Below are 25,420 nucleotides of genomic sequence, written 5' to 3' on the forward strand. Positions count from 1 at the left end.
GGTCCAGGTTTAACCTGGACAGTTGTATAAAAATCCCTTCAGCAGGCCTCTAGATGCCCTCAAAATATGGACTAATCCGGGGAAATTCGGACGTATTGCAGCCTCAATTGGGGATGAAAAGATGAGCGCAATGGCTTTCTTAATGATATGTGAAGAAGAAAGGACTCTTGCCTCGTTTCACCGACAGTTTGCATTTCGTTCTGTACGCAATGTGTAATGATGTCGTGATGGTGCCCACAAAAGCAAACTCATTTGAATATTCAGTCCATTATTTATTTGGAAGGTATATATTTTGTACAGAAAATTACGTCACCTGCTACATACGTGGCGCCGATGTTTTCAGTTTTACAGGTAGTGTCATAGCCATTAAAAATTAATAGGCACAAATTTTCAGAACTATCTGTTATGACGTTAGGACTCTGTATGGGGCTGGGAGGGATTATTTAATATTTATCAGTCCGTTTCAAAAGCTTTTTATATCAAAAAGTTTCTCTATTTAAATAATTATTTTCTTCTTTTTAGTCTTTGTGTGTGAAATTTTTCAACTGATTTACAACATTCTCACAGAGGCATATTGTAAACTTCAGGATTATTTCAGTTTCTCTTCAACTGAGTCATATCGCCTCCTCATGGGCATACCTCGCGAAACGACGGCGAATGTACAAATAATAGAGAATCGAGCTCACAGGGAAGCTTAGCAGCAATCGTTCTTAGGTGCGAAACATTCACGATTGGAACAAGGAAACAGGGTAACAGCAGCGGTACACCAAGCAGCTACTCTTCGCCATACACCAGAAGAGAAGACGAGTTAATATTGCATTGTCATTCACTTTTGAGCTAAGCTGAAAGTATCAGGAAGCTAGTTTACGATCAATTGCAAAACATGTACCGAAAAAAGGGCAAGAAACCGACCTAATGAAAAGTGTAAAAAAAGTGATTGTTCATTTATATATATACATAAATCCACAGCGCAGCACCAGATATTAAACTTTTAAAAGCAAAAAAAAAAAAAAAAAAAAAAAAAAAAAAAAAATTGATATTTAATGCCGCAAGTACGAAAATACGTATTTCAGTAAGTAAATACATACATTTCAATGTACTTTTGTTTAGAAATAGACTTTTCATTCAATTCCCCTTTAAATACGATACTTGGTCTCAACAAACGTTGTCCACCCTAGTCGTGGTTCAAGTATAACCGAAAAGGCTGAAAATCACTCAGACCCGGTGAGTGAGCGAAAACATTAATATAGCTGACATGGCCGCAGAGATTAGTTTCATCGGTTGTTTTATTCGACTGAAAAAAACCGACTGGACGAAAAAACAATCGATTGTTCAAAACAGTCGATTATCCCGTCACTTCGCAAGTCGCCGAAGTGGCTACCAACTAAAAAAGACTTGCACCAGGTGGCTGAACGTCCGCTTTGAGGAATTCCTAGCCAATTACGACATAGGACTTTATTTTAATAGGAAGAATTTTTAGTAAATGTAGTCTACCCATAAATGGGGCAGCATTTCTCATTCAGTCTGGGACTCTTGACAGATTGGATTGACAGAGGAAGTAGAGAAGATTCTAAGACGGGCAGCACTCTTCGTCACAGATTCGTTTAGTAAACACATAAACGTTACGTAGACATTCACCTAAAACAGCGGCTAAAGCTACAAGAAGTGTTGTGCATGACGATGTGGTTTTGCCGTTAATATTGTGTGAGTGTACGTAGCCACAAGAGTCATCAACGGGTTGCTTCCTACTGTACACATGGCGAACCAGAACTCCACCGACAAAATTTCAGACATTGTTCAGGGATACCTTGTGGGTATTATGGTATAAGGGACCATGGTCTCCGGTCGTTCGTAACAGAGTAATAATGTAGGTATTATTTATTCGGTTTGTTACTGCAGTCAACCCTGATTCTGTGGAAATAACTTCACAACAGAGCAGAAGCCTGTAACATGCAATGACCAAAAACGTGCAATACACAACACAGCGTAATGCAACAGCCCTCACACGAAACACGTACATTGTTCTCTCGGTGTGTTCACTCTGTTCCGTTAGAGTTCCGTACAGCGCGAAACACACGCAAAACTATTCCTTTACAGGTGCTGTTCAAAATGTCGACCATCATGAATACAGCAGTGTGTACAATGATGCAGTATCAACTGTGTTATACGCTCCAGAATTCCAGGAGTTTGTCGGACTACTTCCGCGGCTGCGATAATCTTTGCAACCACGTTCATGTGAGTATCGGCCGGAGTCTCGTGAACTAGGCTCTTCACGTGCCCCTAGGAGAAGAAGTCACGTGGTGTCACGTATGGTAACTGACCTGGCCACGGAATAGGACCGCCGCGACCAATCCATTGTCGTCCAAACTGTACTTCAGTGTGGTTCCTAACATCAAGTGCAGTGTGTGCCGGCGCCCCGTCGTGTTGCAAACACATAAAGTGACGAATCCCAGGAACTGTGGGACGAGACGCTGAAGGAACGTTTCGTACACGACTCCGGTCAGTTACCAGGAAGTAGTTAACATCCAGTCACAAAATCGTGGTCAATACGAGTCCATACATTCACAGCAAACTTCTGTTTATAGGATCGAGACACCAGTGCGTGTGGATTTTCATACATGGCTATTCCTAATGTTGTCCTCTCTTGTAAACATGGCCCCTCTGAAAACAATACGGACGCAGGAAAACTGGAGTTTTCTATGCAGTGCTGTAGGATCCAGTATGCGAAAGCCACTCGAAAAGGGGAAGTCCGCTAGCTGCAATCACTGCGCCTTCAGTGGATTATATGTGGTGCAATTGTTCTTCATGAAAGATTCTCAAATCTATTTATTGGCTTGTATTCAGAGAATGTGCCGACTACCAGCGGCAGGAATTTCACATATCGCGTGCAACGCATTCTCCTCCAGATCAGTCAGCTCGCATTTTCTATTCTAACAAGAGGAATGCAGTTTCTCGTAGGCGCCTATGTACAGAGGCAAAAGTACTGTGACGTGGTTACCGTCGGTGAGGGAACGGCTCGGTATAGCGTCGATGTGCTGTTCTTCCATTGCATAGAAGAGGTGCATATGGCCGCGGTACTGCTGCGTATCCACTGTTAACGCACACTGAAACTGGGCAGCACCGAGCAGCATTAAATGCAAACTTGAGGACAACTAGGTAAGGAGGACATTACTAATATGAACAGCAGATACCGTGAGCGAACAAAACAGGGCACACAGCGTATAGCGTTGATATTTGCACTGTAGTGCCCTATTTTCAGTGCAATACAAAGCTAACTGAGGCATTAAACGGAACGAAATGCAGTAACTCTGTGAAGAGCCGCCAGACGCCGTGGGTTCCTCAAACCAAAATACTCAGACCACATCCCTAAACAACCACTAAAATTTGTCGGTGGAGTTCTGGTTCTTCCTGCCCATTTCTCGGAAAGGCTAGACGGTAAAATCAGTTTCAAGCTCACACCAACGTTTACCAACAATCGTTCTTTCCGCGTAACATTCGTAACTGGAACGGAAAAGTGGGGAAAGTGCCAATGGTATACAAAGTACCCACCGTAGGCGACAAATTTCCTGGGATAGTTCCTAATATCGTGTCGGACCTCATCTTGCCGGGTGTTCTGGAGCATCTCGACGTGGCATGGGCTAACAAGTCATTGGAAGTTCAAATAGCTCTGAGCACTATGGGACTTAACATCTGAGGTCATCAGTCTCCTAGAACTTAGAACTACTTAAACGTAACTAGCCTAAGGACACCACACACATCCAACCCGAGGCAGGATTCGAACCTGCGACCGCAGCGGTGGCGCGGTTCCAGACTGAAGAGCCTAGAACCGCTCGGCCACTTCGGCCGGCCATTGGAAGTCTCCTGCAGAAATACTGAGCCGTGCTGCACATACAGCCGTTCATAATTGCAACATAAATGTTCGACGGGATTCATGTCGGGAAATCTGGGCGGCCAAATCATTCGTTCGAACTGCCCAGAATGTTTTTCAAACGAATGGCGAACAGCTGTAGCTCCATGACATGATAACTTTGCTTGGGAACATGAACTCCATGAATGGTCTCCAAGTAGCCGAACATAACCATTTCCAGTCAATAATCGGTTCAGTTGGACCAAAGAGCACAGTCCATTCCATGTAAACACAGCCCACACTGTTATGCAGCCACCACCAGCTTGTACAATACCTTACGACAAGTCGGGTCCATGGCTTCGTGGGGTATGCGCCACACTCGAAGCCTACCATCAGTTCTTACCAAATGAAATACGAAATCATCTGACCCGGCCATGGTTTAGCACTCGTCTAGAGCTCAACCGATATGGTCACGAACCCAGGATTGGCACTGCAGGCGCTGTCGTGCTGTTAGCAAAGGCACTCGCGTAGGTCGTCTGCTGTCATAGCCCATTAATGACAAGATTTCGGCTCTCTGTCCCAACGAATATGTTCTTCGTGCGTCCCACATTGATTTGTGTGGTTATTTCACGCAGTGTTGCTCGTCTGTCAACACTGACAACTCTACGCAAAGACCGCTGCTCTCGGCCGTCAAGATCGTCGGCCACTGCTTTGTCCATGATGAGAGATAATGCCTGAAATTTGGTATTCTTTGCACTATATTGAATTCCCTAACGATTTCCGAAATGGAACAGCCCATGCGTTTTGTTTCATCTACCATTCCGGGTTCAAAGTCTGTGAATTCCCGTGGTGCGGATATAATCATGTCAGATACCTTTTCACATTAATCATCTGAATACAAATGACAGCTCCACCAATGCACTTCCCTTTTATATGTTGTGTACGCTATACTGCCGCCATCTGCATATGTCCATATCGTTATACCATGACTTTTGTCACCTCAGTGCACTTCCCAACAGAACTATGTCAGCTCCAGGGAGAGAATTGCCCCGAGTAGGATTGTAACACCTCGAAGTCGGAATTGCAAATTAATATACGAAAATGATGTACATATTTCACAAGATTCAACGGCGTGCCGTGTACTACACAGTGAACGTGAATACTTAATGATTATAATGCCTAGTGACTCGAGAATGTGACACGAGAGAAGTTTTACGGCGCGGCGCGGCAGACGCTGAAGTGCGATACATCGACACGCAGAATCGACAGACGAGCGAGAGCAGCGTGCGAGCCGGCGCCGGATGGCGGCCGGCGCGTTTCGAGTATCGATGTGGGGCGCCACACGCCGCTGCCACGCGACAACGGCCTCCTCCCATTGGCCGACTGGCGCCAGTGGGCGGAGCAGAGAGCGCTGCGCGACACGTGCGAGGAGAGCGCAGCCGGCACTTGCTGTGCGCCGCTAAGCACTTTCCCAGCACGCGCAAACTCTACACGCCTATCCTGTAGAATTACTCTACCACTCACTTGCCTTTACTTCCTGTAACACAATTTGTTTCTACATCGGCATAGTTACTCCGCACGCCACTACCTGGCGGAGGAAGCTTTGCAGAAATGCTTCTACCGTATCTTTTCATTCCAAGAACGTTAAGAAAATGTAATTCATTTACGAAAGATGTGTCTTACAAAATTCTCGTTGGACAGATTCTTAACTATTGCCGTCAGCCTGGTGTCTTTACCAGATAATATTAATAGAAGAAAAGGAGGTGATCTGTCAAGGGATCGCTCAGTAAGACCAACAAAATTACAGTGTCGAACGCTACAAGAGATGCGATGCATATCACTGAGAGTTATATGGTTGAAATTTCGAACGTGTACATATTACTTCCATGCCTTGCGAAATGACCACGACGAGAAAATCAGAAGTTTGAGCTCATACGCCATACGCAGGTTTATGCTCCATTCGCCGAAAGGAGGCTTGCCGCTTATAGACGTAGATAGACGCCACGCATCCTCTGTGACGTGACGGCAGGCCTGTTATTTTACTTGTGTAATATCCACTGCTTCTGTCTGCAAACTAAGTGGCTCAATGGACATGAAACTGGTCCCGCCCATCGGGAGGAGGTTTCGAATCCCTGTCCGCCTATCGAGAAATTCTCGCTGACTGTGCTTCGGGAGGATACCAGGGGGATTTCTTTCAACAGATTACAGTCGATTTCGGCCCACTTCCCAGTACAATCCGAGCTTGAGTTCCATCTGAAATGTCACTACCGTCGTCGGGAAGTTAAACCCTTTTAAGTACGCTGACCATATCATGCGATCAAAACTGAAACAAAATAAGCAAGACAGACAGTAAAATTAATTCCCCCATCCTCCTCCTCCTCCGGAGATATCACGCCGATAGCCTGAATTCTGCGAGGAAAAGAGTCTACTAGTTTCGTCAGGTATGCTATATCCAACTGAAGCCATTCATTGACGATCAAATCCCGTAGATATGACAACATGAGGGGTTGTTGATTACTACATTTCACACGCTGTTTCAAATTAGTCCCAGACATTTTCTGTGGGATAAAGACCGGGCGTTTTCGTGCGTCAAAGGGCGATAAACTGCCTGAGTGTTCGTCAAACCAGGAACGGAACGTATGCGCACAGGCCTGTAAAAATGGCTGTCATCCTGGAAACTGGAACTTTCGATAGCACATTCACCATGAAAATGTAGAAGAACGAGCAAAACTTGGTCACCGAGAATGTTGAAATAAAACATCCTGGCTCACATTCACAATACCCTGAATGAGCGAACCCGGGTTAACATCCCCGAAACATTGTTTGGCCCATTGAAGACGTGCAAGTTTTATGACCCGCTGTGGAAATGGTCTTTTGCGAAGTAGTTTACTACAATTAATGCCCGTTGCACGAAGATCCCTTGCCATGTTCCCTCGGAAGCTGGTTCAGATACACCGTACTTAGCTGACAAGAATGAAACTGACTGTTATTGACAAGGTGAGACAATAGTATCCGTTCACTGTAGGTTTGGATATTTTTACGACCACTGTTCTTACGCCGTGTCACAGGGCTGCGCGTGTGCTACCTTTTCCTGTGCACGCGTTCGACAATCCAGGTCTATACACCAATTTGGCACTTTCGTGATGCGGTCACAGCCACGTCGAAAGACTATAGCTCCTTTTGCCATTCTGTGCCGTCTCCACTTCGGCCCGTCTTGCAGCGCTGATTCCATACAACCGTCGGGCACAAACAAATCGCGTCACTGGCATGACTTACTTCAACAGTGAAGGGTCACATGGTCACCAACTATCAGTTTTAAACCATCTACAGAGTTCCACAGCAACCAGCGTACTCTTTGTAACGGGGTGAGTAATATTTTGTCCAGTAAGTTTAGCAATATTATTAATAATGCAATTTAATAATTATGTCCAAAAATGTTATTGACCGATTAGCAAATGGTTAGTCACATTCGTAATTCTCAACGTCCAGAACTCCCTATTTCCCTGGAAAAGAAGATAAATGAGCTTCTGCGATAGATCAAAGCTGTGTGTTGGACCCGGGCCTTTACTAAAGAAAGACTGTGTTCTTCGGAAAGTAGCAGAGAGGCACTGACAGAATGAAGATCTCCGATAGATTACGAGTTGTGTCTGGATAATTCAGTGGTTACGACCATCGCCCTTAAACACTATGGTAAATTTCAACTCTAACGATTTTTCATCGCAGCGTTGCGGAATGAGAAACTTATTTTTATTCTGAAGAATAAATTAAGTTGCTCGACAAGGCACAGAAAAATTTGAGGAAAAATATTACGAGTCAGTGCACAAAGAAGTGATAATCAAAGGCATGTGAGTATGATTCTTAAAATTACTAACAATACAGCATGGATTACCTGTAGTAAATGAGGAAAAAAACATTGTAAGTTGGCGCCCTTGGATAAAAATTAGTATAGCGTCCATAAGTGTTTCCTCAGTTGCATCTGAATCGGATAGCTGTAACTATTACATGATAATACCACGAAGGTACGTCTACGTGTAGGACAGAATAACGATCAACATTATTCAGTTCGAACCGCGAACAGTTACGTTATAAGCGATAACGTAATGATGGATGATAAAGAGAATTGTTCAGGTACTTAAAAAGGAGAACAGTGGAGAGGGCGGACGAACAAACAAGTCTATGACATCACGCGTGGACATCGGATAAACATCGCAGGCGGATTAGATTTCTTGAAATAAATAATTTTCCTGCGTGAGGCTGTTTTTATATCTGATAGGAATACTCTTACTTTATTTTATGGGTGGTTAGTTAATTTCGCCCCCTTGCGCATTAACAAGAGGCATCGCACAATGAATTACGTCATGTGTTTCAATTTGTAAACATAATCCATCCAGCAGCGTGGAATGTATCAACATGTAACGTCGTCCGATGTTCCTGTCGAATGGCGTAATATCATACCATCACACAAGTAGGATTCTGTATCTAGGACGAAAAAAAGTCCAACCTAAATGAGGACTTAGTTACCTTACTAGAACATGCGGTACATTAAATTCAAATAGGTCACCATATAGCTTGAAATGAAAACGTATATGATGCGGTAAATATCTTCAAATCAAAGACGTTTTCATTTCAAGGCATGCCGACCATTTTAATTGTGTGTGTGTGTGTGTGTGTGTGTGTGTGTGTGTGTGTGTGTGCAAGCGCTGTTACGGTGACAATACCGGCATGTGTTAACATCTTTTTTTTCGTTCTAGATATCAATGATCACATATCGTATCTACAACGAGAAAACGATGGCCGAAATACTGGGCTACAGCAAACCATGACACAACGAGATCTCGTTTTCGTATGAAGTACCTCAAGAAAGCATTCCTACGATGCATGCGTAGTCGGTGCGAAAACATACCCAGAGAAAGTTCTCTCTTTTTTAGCACTGAGCACCATACAGATTAGAAAGCAGAAGCAGCATGCCTCACACGTCGTGTTAGCAGACTGTCCCAGACAGTCCACGTTGCAGTCTATCTCGCATGGGATTTTCAGATTCTGAATGTTTAAGGAGACCAAACAGCTAAGGTCATCCGTCTCCTACACACTCCCGAGGACGGAAGCAGTGTACACAATCTGTCTGCGTATTGAGTAAATTCTGGTTCAAGTGTGAGAAAGTGTTCTAATTGTATGCGTAGCGTGTATCCGAGGCGTAAAATGGGAACCAGCCAGATATTCACTAGTGGGATGTGAGAAACTGCCTAAAAAACACTTCCAGGCTGGCACACCTTTTCGCCCGGGGGAGGTCGCGTTAACACGCGCGGCTAACGGGGCGGGTCGCATGGGATGTATAATGGGTGTTGAGAAGTAGGAAGTAAAACCAGAGCCATTCTACGAGAAACTTCAAAAGGTTTTCGCTCTTCCCCTTGCAAAAGAAAGAGCGAGATGGCCCTGGTTAGTAAGGTTGTACCTTCAATTACCCAGGTTACTTTCCAGTTGTTAGTCACATAAAAATCCACTACAACGCGAGTACAGACGGTATTCGCATGTATTTGAAAGTTCCCGCATCACAGCAAAACAATATGCACAAATCTGATACACACTACTATATCTCAATTAAGAATTGCAGGTAAAGATAGAGCTCTCCGCAATCCGAAGATTGGTTTGAACACAACAATGCTTTGTTAGGTATGGTCCCTTTGGAATTGGTGTGATTTTGCATTCCGTTGCTCTTTAAATTGGCTTACCTAGCCAGTTACGAGGTCGTTCTGAAAGCTAATATCTGCGATTTTTTTAATGTGAAAGCTCTTAAAACTCTTTAAATAAAGCAAACCTTATTAACATTCTAGATTTTTATCCTTCATGTCCACATATTTATTTCTCAATATAGTCACACACTGACAACGGACACATTCCTCCCGACGAGAGACCAGTTCGTTGAAAACGTCACTGTGGAACGTTTCACGATGTCGACGGAGCCACAGCCTCGCCTCTGCTTGCAGCGCCTCATCACTATCAAAAAGTCGTCGAAGATGTTCCTTACGTTTTGGGACAGATTAAAATCGGATGGTGGCAAGTTGGGATTGCACGGAGGATGGTCGATGACATTGAATCCAAGGCGTCGAATTGCTGCAGATGTGGCGGCGCTCCTGTGTGGCATGGAATTGCCACGCTGAGGAAGAGGGTGCTCTCCATGTGTGGACGAAGTTTTCTGTGTTAGGAACTTTTATTACAGCACGCTGTTTCTCACGCACCGACGTACTTACAGTACACACCGCCACGTTACACGCTACAATTCGGGGCCCTCTAGCGGCAGAGGACTGCAGATGTGTAACCATGAATAATAAAATGTAGAGCGTTATTTAAAAAGCTTTGAGAGTTTTCACATAAATATTCGAAGGAATCACTTCTCAGCACGTCGACGTACAAGAAGATCTACAGTTTAACGTGAATTCCGAACTATGAAACTCGGCACTTTTCTCACTAGCAAACATGGCCAGAAGTGACAGATAAAAATTCTAGGTCTCACTTGGGGTTTAACCCGGCAGTTTGGATACGTAGACTAGCCACTGTAACACCAAGTCACTTATTATACCTATTACGAAATGGTGGCAATCATTTCTTCTTACAACCTTGTTTATTCTTCACAGAAGCCATCTGTTTCTTTGTCGTTTTACATCTCTCTGTCCAAGTGGTTTACAATGTTTACTTATTTAACTAAGCTGTCTTCCCCGTTCTGTTTATATTAATATCTCTCGTGTTTAAAGAATTGTGCCGACAAACTACCGTAATAAGCACATTCGTACTATGATGTTCAGGTCTGTTTATTTCCGTTACGCAATCAGTGTTTTTGAGTTTTCATTCCTATTTGGGCTAATATGAAGTGAGAGTTTTTGAACACTATATACCGAAAGGAAGTATGTAGGCCCGAGAGAAGACATTAGAGCGTGTACGTGGCTCCAGCACTTAACAAAGGCAGCGGGTCTGTAGCAGCTGCTGCAGCTGGGGGATGTTGGGTGCAGCTGCTGCAGCGCCTGCGCAGCTAACACCCTCTCCCACCCCACACCTCACCCCTCCTTACCTACCGACACGTGCCGACCAGTCACCCCGAGGAGACAGGATACTCAACCTTGCTTACACTTCGGCTATTAGGCAGCTCGTGGCTTTACCTCCTGCGTCTTTTAAGTTTCTTACGGTCGATTCACACTTGACGGAACGGAACGTCAAAACATTCCTCAATGAATTTCAAATGGGGGCGTTCATACAGCCGGCAACGGCACGAAACGAGTCAATGTCTACGTTTCTCGGGAATAAAGTTTTGAAACTGGCGGCAGTGGTGGTGAGGGAGGGCAGGGTGGCGGCGTTGACAATAGGGTGTCTTCTTACTGTTCATTTTTCGAGACATATTGCAAAGGGGCCACGAGAACCCGGATAGTTTTTCTATGAGCGTTCTTCCCCAAAAGAAGTCAGGTAACTCAATGCGAAAACTAATTTGGGTTTTAAAATACCTGAGAAAACAAAAAGCCTTCACAAAAAGCCTGCTATTTGACAAATCAAGAAAAACTGATGAAAGAATTTTCATTAAACAATCTTCTTTAAAAGTGAAAAAATAAACACTATTGCCAGAGCAAAATACAGTAGTTTTTGATGTTATCTGCTAGTTAGGAACTGAACAAAACACAATGGATATATTGAAAATGTTCTATGTATTGCCATATATTTTTTTTGTTAAGTGTTTGTATGTAAATATTTTCTCCAGCAAATAAATATCTACAAATTGAAATATTCAGATGATTTATCAGCAATTTATCACACAAACTTTGTCAAGAAAATTAATCATGAATGTTGCATCAGCTGTTAATATATCGTGTCATTCCTAGTTCTTTAATTCTTAAACTATTTTCCAACTTTATACTTTACTGATGATACCTCATAAAGTCAGTTTTATCATTTGGTACCAGGATAAGTGAAGTTATACTGTGCTGATATTCCGTCGAGAGTGAACACACCTCCATTTCACAGTGTCTTTGTCTTCTGTTCCCTTCACATCCAGTATGAGTCAACCTTCAATCAGTGGAATTGTCACAGTGATCGTTATTGACCTTTTAATATGTAATGTACATGGATCGTATTCTTCAAAAAACTGTATGTTGAAGACAGACTCACACTGAGCAACAAACCATTTGAGAGCAACTCATCTGCCACAGAACGAATGCAGTGTGGTTTGTGTACAATATTCCACCCCCCCCCCCCCTCATCTCATATCTCGGTGGTGGGGACAGAGAGACTTGTAGAGCATCCTGAAATCTAATTTAGGTTGGGTGAGGCCAATCTGGTTGTGAGTTGGTGAAGCAAATGAATGTGAAAATCAAATAAACGATGTGGTAACAGACTGATCTGTAGTGTAGCCTTTGGTCTATGTTCACCGTTAGCAACATTTACTCCATGTATAGGCAAGTCATTGTGGTGACATATGAACACTGATTTGTGATCGATTCAGTCATTTCTAATTTTGCGGTATGAAGCCATTGTAGCTAACTTTCGTTCCGTATTTAACACACTTCTCTAATTAAAACTTCAAGGTAAATTAAGAACTCCTTTGTTACATAAGAGAGATATCGCTGATGAGAAATTTGATGCATATTAAGTACACGTAACTCTGACCTTTAGTTGCCTCATTATGAAATAAATAAGTTTCTATAAATTATTTTCTACATAGAAGCTTGAAACACATTATTTTCTCTCCGAGTCCCCACAATTTTTCTCTTCCTCACACCTAGCCAATACTACTCAGATTCCTGCTATTTCATGTAGAGATACAACAATTACTTCTATAAATGTGCCATAAGGAGCTGAAACACAGTAGTGCGTTATATGCAGTATCAATCCTGCATAAATGTATACAGGTACAAAATTGCATACAATTTTTAGCAAGTTTATTTTGTGCCATTACATGTGAACATTTATGATCCCTATTTGGCGACTAAGAGGACAATTGCCCAGCCACAAATCCACATTTGCTCCTAGGATCTTTGTCTGTTGTTCATTGACTCTTTTACCTCAAGTAGTAACTTGTGAATGTAAAAATTCCAAGTTGCATTGTGGTTCGGAGTCGTTGTTAAACTGTAGTTCCCCCCTACAACTGGCTGTGTAATATGGCTCAAAGATTGGAGAAACAAACATCCAATAGGCCATGCCTAATAATGTTCTAAGGCATTTAAACCAATCTTCAGCTTGTGGAGAGCTTTACCTTACCAACAGTCTCTGATGAGTACAAAACACCACACACATATCGTTCAGTATTTTTTTCTTCATTTAGACTTGATTTGTAATTATTATAAAAATGTTCACATGGTTGATTTCAGCAAATCATTACCATCATCAGGAGTGTTAGGAATATTTGCAAGAAGTTCTGTCCACAGCTAAAGAAAACAGAACTGATGATGATGAACACAAGTTTAGCAAAATACAGGAACATTTTACTGCACAATGTGACTAAATTTAGTTATTGCTTACATATCTGCACCCTACGAACGTAAATATCTTTCTTGTCCTTTGAGTACCAAACACTAAAATTTTACACCAGAGAAATTACCCCACAAAGACTCATTTCTATAAAAAAATTAAAAACATAGAATGGACTCATGTCTAATCATCGATCTCTCATGAATATAAATGTTTCTTTTGAAAATATTGAGAACATGCTGACTGCCCTACGATCGCCAACGGCCACAGCAGAACCACGTGCCTGACATCGTGTGGCCACAGCAGAGCCTAATGTCTAACGTCACATGCCTGGTGTAAAACATCCACCAATAAGCATGTTACAGTCAATGTGTTACTGCCTATACCCTCCAAATCTCCTGATAAAAATTATATTCTGAGAATATTATCAAACAGAAACCTACATTAAATTTTTCCACTTCAGTACGGGGTGGTAAGTTTGTGGCTACGGTGAAACTGGGGGATGGATTGAGAGGAGCATCTGACTTCTCAAAACCTTTCATCATGGGTCTCTTGAAAGAGATCTATTGACTACATTATACTTCTGGAGATTGCTCCAAATCTACAGCATATCTCATTTAATTGTGTTGTACAGTTGCTGGAGTTCCACGGTATGCTCCTCACCCGATACTGGATACATCATGATGTTTACCTACAATTTAGTTCATTCCAATAATTTTGATTGTAACTGAAATTTTGTTAATATGTCCTTCGTTTGTTCTGTATAACATATTTTGAAAGCCAGTAGCCAAGGTACACAACTTCTAGCTTTTTAAGTAGACAGCATCTCCCTACTGCCACGTTTAATGGTATATTAAAAAAATGATCACAAAAATGGAAAATTTAACTGAACTTGAATGACTACGAAGTCTTTCGCGACGGAGTCCTTGCATAAAAAGTTCTCGGTTTACCTTGCAAGGTTCGCAGGAGAGCTTCTGTAAAGTTTGGAAGGTAGGAGACGAGGTACTGGCAGAAGTAAAGCTGTGAGTACTGGGCGTGAGTCGTGCTTCGGTAGCTCAGTTGGTAGAGCACTTGCCCGCGAAAGGCAAAGGTCCCGAGTTCGAGTCTCGGTCGGGCACACAGTTTTAATCTGCCAGGAAGTTTCTTAACTGAACTTATACAGAAAAATATCCAGTTAGCAAATAGTTGTCAAACAAACAAATAACTTATGTCAGTTGCCTTTTGCTAGTGTCTCTTACACATCCTTTGTATCAAATTCTGTTTCAGCATGAAGGAATTTACAATCTGCAATACATCCCCTATTTTGTAGCTACGTCTGTATTTCACCGAGGTGGTGCTTTGCAAATAATCTTCCTTATAGATCATTAAGCCATTACAACTTTGTCTTGTGTGGTTTCCTTGATGCTAGTATTTTCTATTGCCTATCTGGTCCCACTTCAACCAATCCCCTACTGATCTACTGACTTTTCCACTGTTCTTTCCTAGCACTTCTAATGTCTCAGGTCTCCATATCCTTTTGGCAGCATTTCATAGTTAATTTCCTCCACTGACTGGGAGCCCAGGATGACTCATCTTATGTAATCCCTGTTTATTCTCATTCCCTCTACTCCTTCTTGCTCTCTTGGCAGATGAAGATACCTTCGGTTTCCAATTCTTGCATTTTCTTCTGGTTATTTACATTTGCCATTTGCAGCCTGTCTGCCTGTATTTTTGTTACCTGTGAATAGCATTGATAATGTTTTAACAAAACTAAACTGAAGCTAATGCACTGGAACAGAGTGAAAGAGTAATTACGGAAAGGATACCTAGGCTATACCTAAACCTTTTTTCAACACATCCTCATCCACAGGAGCCCAGTGCAGCAATGTGTGCAGAAGGGCCTATGTGTAATTTGAAAGTCTGAGAGATGTAAAAATAGTCTGAAACATTGGGACTGGCCTGTTAGGAATGCCTAGATTGTCCAGTTAGTATGAGTATTGCCCAGAAACACAATTGTCTGGATTCAAATTGGTAGAATTTAAATTTCCCACGAAGGTCAATAAACATCCTTTCATGCAAATAATAATAATAATAATAATAATAATAATAATAATTGCTGTCATGGAACATACAGTCTACCTACTACAGATTGTTAAGTACGAAATTCAGTTATGTTTGCATTATCTGAACTGCCTCCTCATACGTCAGTCACGTGCAAGCTAAACTACTGATGAACGCTACAAAGAGGATTTGGATTTGACCATTGTAACTGTAGTAGTCACTGCACCAGCAGTGTCACCAGTAACATAAGCTATAACAAAGATCAAGCCTAATTCTCTTCTTCGAAAGCAAGCAAATATCAGCATTCGATCACTTAACATTGTTTCTGCTCTTAAAAACCTATTAAACAATTTCAGCCTCACTTATGAATGGTACCCATTGCCTACAAAGTATCAACCAGAAAGTCAAATTAAATTTTATGTGAGAGGACTGAACACACCCTGCAACATCTGAAAGCTGCAAACACAGGCGCAGTACTTTCTTGTGCCAGACTAATGGGGTAGAACAACTAATATGAGGACTTGAGCATTGTTGATACATAGTTACAGCAATTCTTCCTGCATAGTAATGCAGTTCATAAACGGCACTCTCAGCTCAGGCAGAAGAGATATCGCAAAGAATTATATGCCTCATTCTCCAACAAAACTTTAAACAGTGATGGAGAGAGAGAGAGAGAGAGAGAGAGAGAGAGAGAGAGAGAGAGGGAGAGCAGTACTGATGATCTCCCTCTTTTTTTAAAAAAATAGTAATAACGCAATGCATGGATATTACCATTCTAACTGAGTTATTATGTTTCTATGCTTTAAGTATGATTTGCCAAGCAGTTTTTCAACCCCCTGTTCTCTTACAAAAAATAAACTTGGGCTCAAACTGAGAAAAACAAGATAGTTCACAGCTGATTACAAAATTTAAATCCCATAAGATACTTTAATGGAGTAGATGATAACAAACCAAAGAAATATGTAAATATTCATTTTATACATTGAAATGCCTTGTAAAAACGAAAAAGTTCCTGAATTTATAACACATTTATGTACTTGCTGCAGGAATTGGTGGCACCTACAAACACGTAACTGTGTGTTTATTTTCTCCGTAACACAAATGTTAAGACTAGTAAGTCATGAAAGGTCAAACGATAGACTCTTTAATATTTTCTGTATAACACTAAGCCACTAAACAAGGGAAAGTGCAGTATCGAACTGAGTTAGCTACATTCATCAATGCGTATCACACTTTAAGTGATTTTTGTAACCTTAACGTAGCTTCAGTTTTTTGTGAGAGCTGTCCTTTGACACACTGACTCATAATTTCGGTGAAGAATTTGTGATAGTGAAATATGGAACACTACTTAGGTGCTGAACTGACAATGAGTAAGTGTGTGACCCACATTCACTTAAGAGTTGTTTTGCACATTTCCTGTAAATCAGAACAGTATATGAAAAATAAAAAATATTTCCCAGGTTCCACAATGATATACTTACATGACAAGATTAAAACTTCTTGTTAACTCTCTGTGTAAACTGAGAGGTAATTGAGAACTGTGTACTTGCATATGATTGCTTTACACAGGATGCTGCAACAATTTTTCTAAACAGTGTTAACATTCTCGAACTCTGACATTACCTCAAGCTGCATCCACACTGTATGCAACATGCACAGGCTCACAATGGAGGAGGAGGAGGAGGAGATTAGTGTTTAACATCCCGTGGACAATGTGGTCATTAGAGGTGGAATACAAGCTCGGATTAGGGAAGGATGGAGAAGGAAATCGGCCGTTTTCTTTCAAAGGAGCCATTTTCCTGAAACAATTTAAGGAAATCACGGAAAACCTAAATCAGGATGGCTGGACACGGGTTTGAACTGTTGTCCTCCCGAATGCGAGCCCAATGTGCTAACCACTGCACCACCTCACTCAGTACTTGCGATGTAAAGCAGTGCAGTATGGCACAGTGTGTTCACAGGCGTGCAGCAAAGTTCCAGTGTGTACATGAGTTTCAATAAGAATGGAAAACAAAAAACGCATCCCAAACAATGCTGGGCATGAATGAACCATTTCCTTTGATGTACCAACATTACAAGGAGCTTATTTGTTGTTGTGGAGAGCAGCGCTGTTTGATATCCATACCGGACACGCCTGTCATGCCATACATCTTTTCTTGGTTTTGTTGGGCATGGCGCAGCTGAGGTTTAAAGAAACCCAAACAGCTTGTGCTGAACAATATAGTGTCCTTGAACTCCACTACATGGTTGTCAAACTATGTTCTAGTGCTCCTAGCAGTTTCAGTAACAAGAAAACCGGTAAAACTAATAAAGTCTGTATGATGAAATTTTGCCTCATAATCAATATTTTTCTGTGACATGCACTGTTGACAACTAACTGATGATTAGTGTATATTTTGAGTGTGAACTGTGGCCAATCACTTTATAGAGCCTTAAAATATTTTATAGACAGCTTCCAAGCCAGTACAGACCTACATCAGAATGTTTATATTTACATCAATTTTATACTGTGTTCCATATCCAGCTACAGTCAAGACAGCTTATGGAGAACTCTACCAGTTCGTAGCGCTGTTGTCAGCTTTCAATTGCAAAGCGCTAACAGCTGCTGGCGAAAACAGCAGCCGTCTACAGAGCTGTGACAACACTGAGACGTTTCCACAGAAAAGTTTACAAAATTGCGTAACATTACTGGATGAGATAGACCTGCAAAGCTGCTGCACCCAGCCCACTGCAATTGTCAGGGATCAACTTACGATGACTCACCTATATTTGCCGAGATTGTGGAACAGTCATTAAAGTCTAGAAGTTTTGAGTATAAGGATACATTATACTGATAGCTAAATAGTATTAAAAATGTGCCCATTTGCCACTCAGTGCCACTTCTATATGATGAATAGCAATCTATTCCTTTTCATATGTTTGTATATTAAACAATGTACATCTAAGTGCTGTGGTTTTCACACTAGAGTATAATACAGCATTTTAAAGAGCAATATTCACAAGTTCCGGGATAAAACATAGCACCATAATCTCACGGCCAGCTACACATGGTACATAACACGTAGTTACAAATATGTACCAACCCATGAGAGGTCAGCTATGGGTCTAAAGCTGGTTAACACCACAGTAAAAAGTTTAAAAACACCGAAGAGATATGCACCACAGTCACCACACAAATAATTCATTACTTAAGCACCATCACAGTGTTCAGTGCCTAGAATGGATAATATAAATACATGTATAATTCTTCATGAAGTAGTATCCACCTGGCATCTTCGTGAATAAAGTGATGATACTCGGTCACTTGGAAAACCGCTAGTGCTCTGTTTTTGGTAACACCTAAATCCTTTCCGCTGTACGTTAAGTGTCTAAAACAAATATTTTTATGTACTCTCAAATGAATTAGTAGCATTCCTGTGAAAATACATTAGAAACTCTTGCACGACTAGCACCTCACTGCTTGTGATTTACACGTTCAAGCCCGATTTGTCCTTTACACCAAACATTAAATGTTTGGACTTATCAAATGGTGTAAGTCTACACAGCACAAAGCCTAGTTTATCTGTCCAAACTTGTATTTTTCAGATCACACAAATCATCCTGGCAAGTATTAGTATGTTCACCCGTGCAGGTGCATGTTGGATTCCCTTACAGACTATAGTCGGGCAGGTACAGGCAACCTATTCTATTTGATATTCTCTATTACTTGTCCCTGAAACAAATATCAGTCTGATTTTCAAACATTTTAAGTATTCCTATGCACTATTCACTGTTCATCTGCAAGTGGGTGGGTGCTGCTTGTTTTCAATACTTGTTTGTCATTTCTTTCACAGGATTTCCACCATCGTAAAACACTAATTTTACCAAGAGACAGTCATTTTGCATTTGGCCAAAAGGAAAGAAGCAAGTAAAAATTTAGTTTAATGTCCTGCTGCTGAAGAGGTTATTAGACTTGGAGCACAAGCTCAAACTGGGGAAGAAAACCAACTGTATCCTTTACAAACCGAACATTCTGACATTTACCTAACACAATTTACAGAAACCATGGAAAATACTATGAAATACATATTTGCTTAGTTATCGGTTTTAGAATACTACACAAATGGGCACATGAAATTGTCTCTTAATCAGAATCAGTAAAGTATTGTGTGCTATGATGAGCACTGAGCACTTTGCAGCAGAACACCTTCTTTGTTTCTTCCTCGCAATATCATAGCTAAACTGTACATTTATTTTTCTTCAGGTCAGAGTAAGGGCTCATTTCACTAAATATGTTTGAACAATGTCTTCAAGATAAACAAGCTGTGTTTCACTTTCGATTCTAGAATAAATTTTCCACTTTAATACTTTTTCATTATTAGCAGTCTTATTCTACTGAACTTTTTTTGTCAACCTATTTATAGTAAACCACTAAGCAGTTCTCCTAACTCCTCTATCAAAAATTAAACAATGGAAAATCCAAGATGGAATGTAACAATATTATGAAAAGGAAAGTTGTCACTCACCTTAGAGCAGAGATGCTGAGTCGCAGATAGGCACAACAAAAAGAATCTCACAAATAAAGCTTTCGGCCAGTAAGGCCTTCGTGAACAATACACACACACACACACACACACACACACAAACTGAAAGCTTTATTTGTGACATTCTTTTTGTCGTGCCTATCTGCGACTCAGCATCTCTGCTATATGGTTAGTGGCAACTTTCCTTTTCATAATACTGTTACTATACAACAATTATGCATATGATAATAATCAAATTTTGCCATTAAAGTACACTACAACATGAAGGCTGGTTTGAAAATGATACGCCTTTATTCAGAATGAATCTTTCACTCTGCAGCAGAGTGTGTGCCAATATGGAATTTCCTGGCAAATTAAAACTGTGTGCCAGACTGAAGACTCAAACTTAGGAACTTTGCCTTTCACAGGTAACTGCATTAATGACTGAGACACCCGAGCATGTCTCACAACCTGTCCTCATAGAGAAGTTGCCCGCAAAAGGCCTGGCAACAGTTTTAATATACCATGAAGTTTTTATACCCTTTCATTTCATTAACTTCTGAACCAGCTTACTCTGCTACTCAATAAAAACATGCAGGTTTTTATCAGAGTCATCAAATCAGGAACTTTGATTGACGTCAACATGTGTAAAAAAGAAATTGTGTTATTCAAAATAGACACTTTCCATTTATCCCAGTGGCGAAGTAGTGTTATGAACAGGCATATACATATACATAAATAAAGAGAATTAAAACCATGACATGTGTATTGATTTGTCTTATATATAACTGTAAACACGCTTTCATAACCGTATTTATGAATTCCTAGTGACCATTAAAGTCTAAGGTATATCAGAAAATTTCAATGCGTGACTCATAAGCAAACTTAGCAACATTGTATAGTATAGTTTGCCCATGTGGTACTTTGTAACTGTTAGCATTAAACACCGTCGATGAAGATTGAAACTGACTGACTGACTATAGCTTATAAATGGCATTCCACCAGATTTCTCATACAGTACATATGTTTTTGAGATACTTGGGAAAAACTAATGCTTATTCATTCACTGACGGGGAGAGAGAGAGAGGGAGAGAGAGAGTTTGTGCAGTAGGTGTAGGGATCGTGGGGGAGAGGTGGAGGTAGGTGAAGAGCTGGCAGAAGTAATCACTGGTAGTTAAAAATACACATTCCAAACCTATATATGTATGGTTTTTTGACGGAAATATGTGACACTATATAAAAACTCTTGTAAGTATTCGCCAGATCAAACAAGAAGAAACAAACTTTTACTATCCAGGATGTCAATGGTAGTAATGATACCATACTGTGTTTTGAAACAATCAAAGACAGAAATAAATACTACACAGGACCTACATAAAAAATGAAAGGCATCAAAAACTTAATAATCTTTTAATTTCCGTAAACCATTTAGATGAAATAACTTCCATGCATTTAATAATGTCAAAAATAACAAAATGTCAACAAAATATTTCTCACAGCAAGAAGTCACACAGAACAACACAAAAGTATAAAGAACATAAAGGTATAAAAAAACATATTATAAACTGAAGGAAAAAAATCTCACAAACAGAATGTTGATCAAAGTCCAATATTTCATGCATATTCCCAATCATACAACTATCTTAATGAAAATATATTGAAACTTCTCTCACATCACAAGTGATAAAGTAGTCCGTCCTGAACTGAAAAATTTTTTATTAACAAATTTCATTAAAAGACATGAAATTTCGTAACAAACAGCCCTACTATGTCTCTTGCACATGAACAGAGAAGTACACTAGCAAAGGCTCATCTCATCTTCACAGTAATACGACAGAAACAGCAAAATATGAGGCACCATTCTCTCACAATTTGGGAGAGTTTAGGGCTATATCAAACAGCACATCTGTAAGTATTTCATGTATGCTATGGCACACTGAGTTTTCACATCAAATAAAATGCTAGGAACAGCACAAGACAAGTGAAAGGAGTAGCTCTATTGCATATAACAAACTGTATCAGTAGGAGAAATTCAGCAGTAACCAGCAGTTGACTATACTTCCACGAATTCGAGACAGAATTTTTATTGATTAATGGACAATAACATGTCTAACTGCAAACATCAAAGTCACATAACAAAATATTTTGTTTATAAACTCAAATGCACAACTATATTATTTCAAACACTGTTTGCGTGTTATTGAATTCTGTGAAGGTAACGCGTGTCAAGACATCACTAAGTGATATGAAAAATCCTTTTGCTTCTTCCGTTGACTGCTTAACAGACAAAACTACAGTGCCCATAAGCATTGGACTGCACAAATCAAGCTGCTATGTTTGATTGAAGTAGTGTAAGAAAATGCTTGTTTACCAAGTTATCCTTCAAAGCAAGTATGCACAGCCTTAAATCACACGGTCAAGTTTATTATCCTCTTATCTGAATATGTAATATCAAACAGCTTTCAATTAAGGAGCCTATTCAATTATAGATGAAGCAATGAAAAACAACCAATATCAAGAACAATGAATTTAAATGTATCAAATAAGTTAAAATGGTGCACACCAGCAAACATGTTTACATCACTTTAAACCAAGGAAAAGATTAAGGAACTTGTACATTTTTTTTCTTCAAAATAGTTCATTGTGAGTGAACATGTTTGAAGGAGTGTTATACACAGATTTAACACTTACCCCTGATCTATCCTGTCGACGGGATTGGGTCCTGGTATCTGCCCCGGCATCATGCCGTGTGCTGGAATAGGTCCTGGAATTGGGTGTCCGGGGCCGTGTCCAAATGGTGAACCAGGAGGAATACCAAACTGAGGGCCTCCAAATGGCTGTCCCGGTGAGGCAAAGTGAGGGTTCCCTGCACCCGGAGGTCCGCCCACAAACGGTGGTCCTGAGGATCCAGGCCGTCCAACAAACTGAGGTCCAGGTCCGGGACCAGGAGCACCGGCAGACGGCGATCCGAATGGCCCGGGGCCGGGACCGGGTCCGTTGTAAGGTGGACCATTGTTCGGAGGTGGAGGGAATCCGGCCGACTGAGGTGGTCCCGGTCCTGGCGTAGATGAACCAGATGGAGCAGGTGAAGCAGTGTACTGAGGTGTTCCTGAACCAGGTGGTGGTCCTCCTGAGTAAGGGGGAGCACCCGCAGGTGAGCCGGCACCGGCCGGCGGGCCCTGGAAGGGCGATGGCCCCTGGAAGCCCGCCGGCGGTCCGGAGAAGTTCTGATTAGAGTTCTGAGAAAAGTTCTGGGGCTCCGAACCGGGTGGCGGTCCCTTCCAGGTGGCAGCAGGGTCCTCCAGTGTTGCTGGCAGCGTGATTGGTGGTGCACCACGACCTCTACAGCCTGAAAGAATGCAGTAACCTTTATCTCTTCAGCACAGGCAGTTTGCTATTATATAGTTTTTGCTCTAAGCTAAAAGCTAAGTTTACCCTTTCCTCAATACTCAAGAAAGAAACATGTAACTTTGATAGATTAAGGTTATCTTAGTACTTCTGTGTGTACACACAACATTTAATGAAGAGAAAATACTTCTACAAAAAAATGGTTTATTTTCTGTTTATATTTCATTCACTTCACTGTCAGTATGCCTTTAGGGGAACGAATAATAATTATAAAAAAAAGCGTTTCACTGGCTGTAACTACGCACAAATACGTATTCCGTTCCTAATAGAATAATCAATTCCGCGTAGCCATTCCTATAAGGTTTCAGTAAGCTTTTCTGTCACACACATACAAAATGAAAACAACAAACAAAATCTAGGTTCACTATGAGTATTTTGACACTTCTATTTTCGATATTAAGTAAAGAATATGTATACGAAAACAAAATAATGTTTATCTGAAGAACTTTCTGAGTTGGCAGCTTTATGTTTACTTCAACTCCTAATATAAATAAAGAATAATTCTGTTAAACCTTGGGCTACAGACCAGTAAAAATTAAATATTAATTTACATTTCTTGTTCCGCTGTCCTCCGCGCCCTTGTCTCATTCTGTCAGTGTCGAAATTAACAAACTTTGTATGTTTTTATGCTCTGCCTTAGTAGACGCATAGCACCAAGACCACTCGAAGTTCATACTTCTGCGAACGCACACCTTCAGAAAATATCGTGTACTACATATCACGAATCGACCAAACTCGACGCACGGGAGCATTTCCATGTTTAGTCTAAATTTCTCCTTCATTTTGCCAAACATCAGTTCTGTCTGTCAGATTTTCGTCTTTTCTAATAACTTCTCAAGAAACGCAGCAAGTAAACACCATCAAGGTCAAGCTTATGTTTATCTTCTTATGCCACTCGTAGAAAATATCACTTATTTTTTCACATACGTATACTTCGAAATAACTGTAATATATTTAAGCATTTTATTTCAGTCCTTATTCACAATCTTGTGCGTATTTACGTATAAACTGACCACTGTGAACGCAGATTTTTAATCAACATAGAGTATACATTAATACACGAAATAATGGACAAACGCATGTCAGACGTCACTTCCACGGTACTGTTGCACTATTTCTACCTATAGATTTAAATACAGATCACAGCATATGAAATTACGAAGGTTTTCAAGCCGAAAACTGGCGCGAGATAATTACACTCCGCTAAAACGCATGGCAGTACTTCCGATATAATTCACCATTTTTCTTTTCCAAACTCACATAAATAGATAGCGTAACATTTCAAATATAAAGCAAACGCCCACCTTTCTTGCCTCTTCCGAGGGCCGTTTGTGTTGGGGAAGTCGTGGCAGCGGTGTCAACTAATTTTCTTCTTGGGCCGTCTGCAAAAATTATCCTGCGAGAAGCCACTGAATGCTGCCATTTTTACAGCGCGACGCGACCGGCTGAGGGAGGCAGCGGTGGGCATGTTGTCGTGCCACACATCCTCGGAGATAGTCAGCCACTCTGCAGACGATGACCGGCGTCACCAAATGAAACTTAATTTCTGTGACTTGACAGCTGTTACTTTGCGTTTTTGTTGAGCTTTCTTTACATCCACCTGACAAATTTTTTCGTTCGCATGTCTTCCATCGTGAACTCACAGTCACCGGCGGTTGACAGTGTCACCCTAAAAATCAATAAAGTTCTCCCCCCTGGCCCTTCCCGCCTCCCCCTATTCCGCAACACTACACGACTATCATTACTAGGCACAATGCAATTGAAGAGTGACGCTTTTGGAAATAGCAGCAAACCACGACTTGTAGCGGGCACCGAACTTTACTTTTTTTTATATATAATTGACGGAACTTTTCTTGTGTAGCAGACAGAAGATTCTCACATCTTAAAGAGAGGCAGACTGTCTAAGGGCGATAGCCGGCTGCGTTGTTTGTAATCGAATGTTGAGACGAGGTGTTAATGCCATTTAACCTCAGGCTAAACGTACAGCCCACGCATCTTCGGACTGCTAAGAGACGCTACCGGCTTCCTGTATAACAAGAATCTTGAAGAAGTAATCTTCTTCCTTTAATGAATGTAGCGACATTATTTGTATTGAAGATACCTGAAACATCGTCACAATTAACTTGCTTAAAATCTGCGTACGCAGGACACAAAACGCTCATAGTACTTAAGGAAT

At 41.0% G+C, this 25,420-nt stretch overlaps 1 protein-coding gene across 6 annotated transcripts in view; it reads right to left on the bottom strand.

Annotated features, from left to right (window-relative positions):
- LOC126194689 (LIM domain-binding protein 2) overlaps positions 1 to 24,306 on the bottom strand; it is a 900,697-nt gene extending 876,391 nt beyond the window's left edge. For 2 of the 6 annotated variants that reach the window (XM_049932908.1, XM_049932906.1), the window contains exons 1-2: positions 23,796 to 24,306; positions 22,528 to 23,185 (exon numbers count right to left, since the gene is read on the bottom strand). In XM_049932908.1, the coding sequence (XP_049788865.1) occupies positions 22,528 to 23,185; positions 23,796 to 23,832 (695 nt within the window). In that variant the 5' untranslated portion in view covers positions 23,833 to 24,306. The remainder of the gene's footprint in view (positions 1 to 22,527; positions 23,186 to 23,795) is intronic. The other 4 variants (XM_049932902.1, XM_049932905.1, XM_049932903.1 and 1 more) reach the window with 4 other exon arrangements.
- Between the last annotated feature and the right edge of the window lie 1,114 nt (positions 24,307 to 25,420).

This window comes from Schistocerca nitens, chromosome 7, assembly GCF_023898315.1.
Source record: "Schistocerca nitens isolate TAMUIC-IGC-003100 chromosome 7, iqSchNite1.1, whole genome shotgun sequence".
Taxonomy (NCBI): domain Eukaryota; kingdom Metazoa; phylum Arthropoda; class Insecta; order Orthoptera; family Acrididae; genus Schistocerca; species Schistocerca nitens.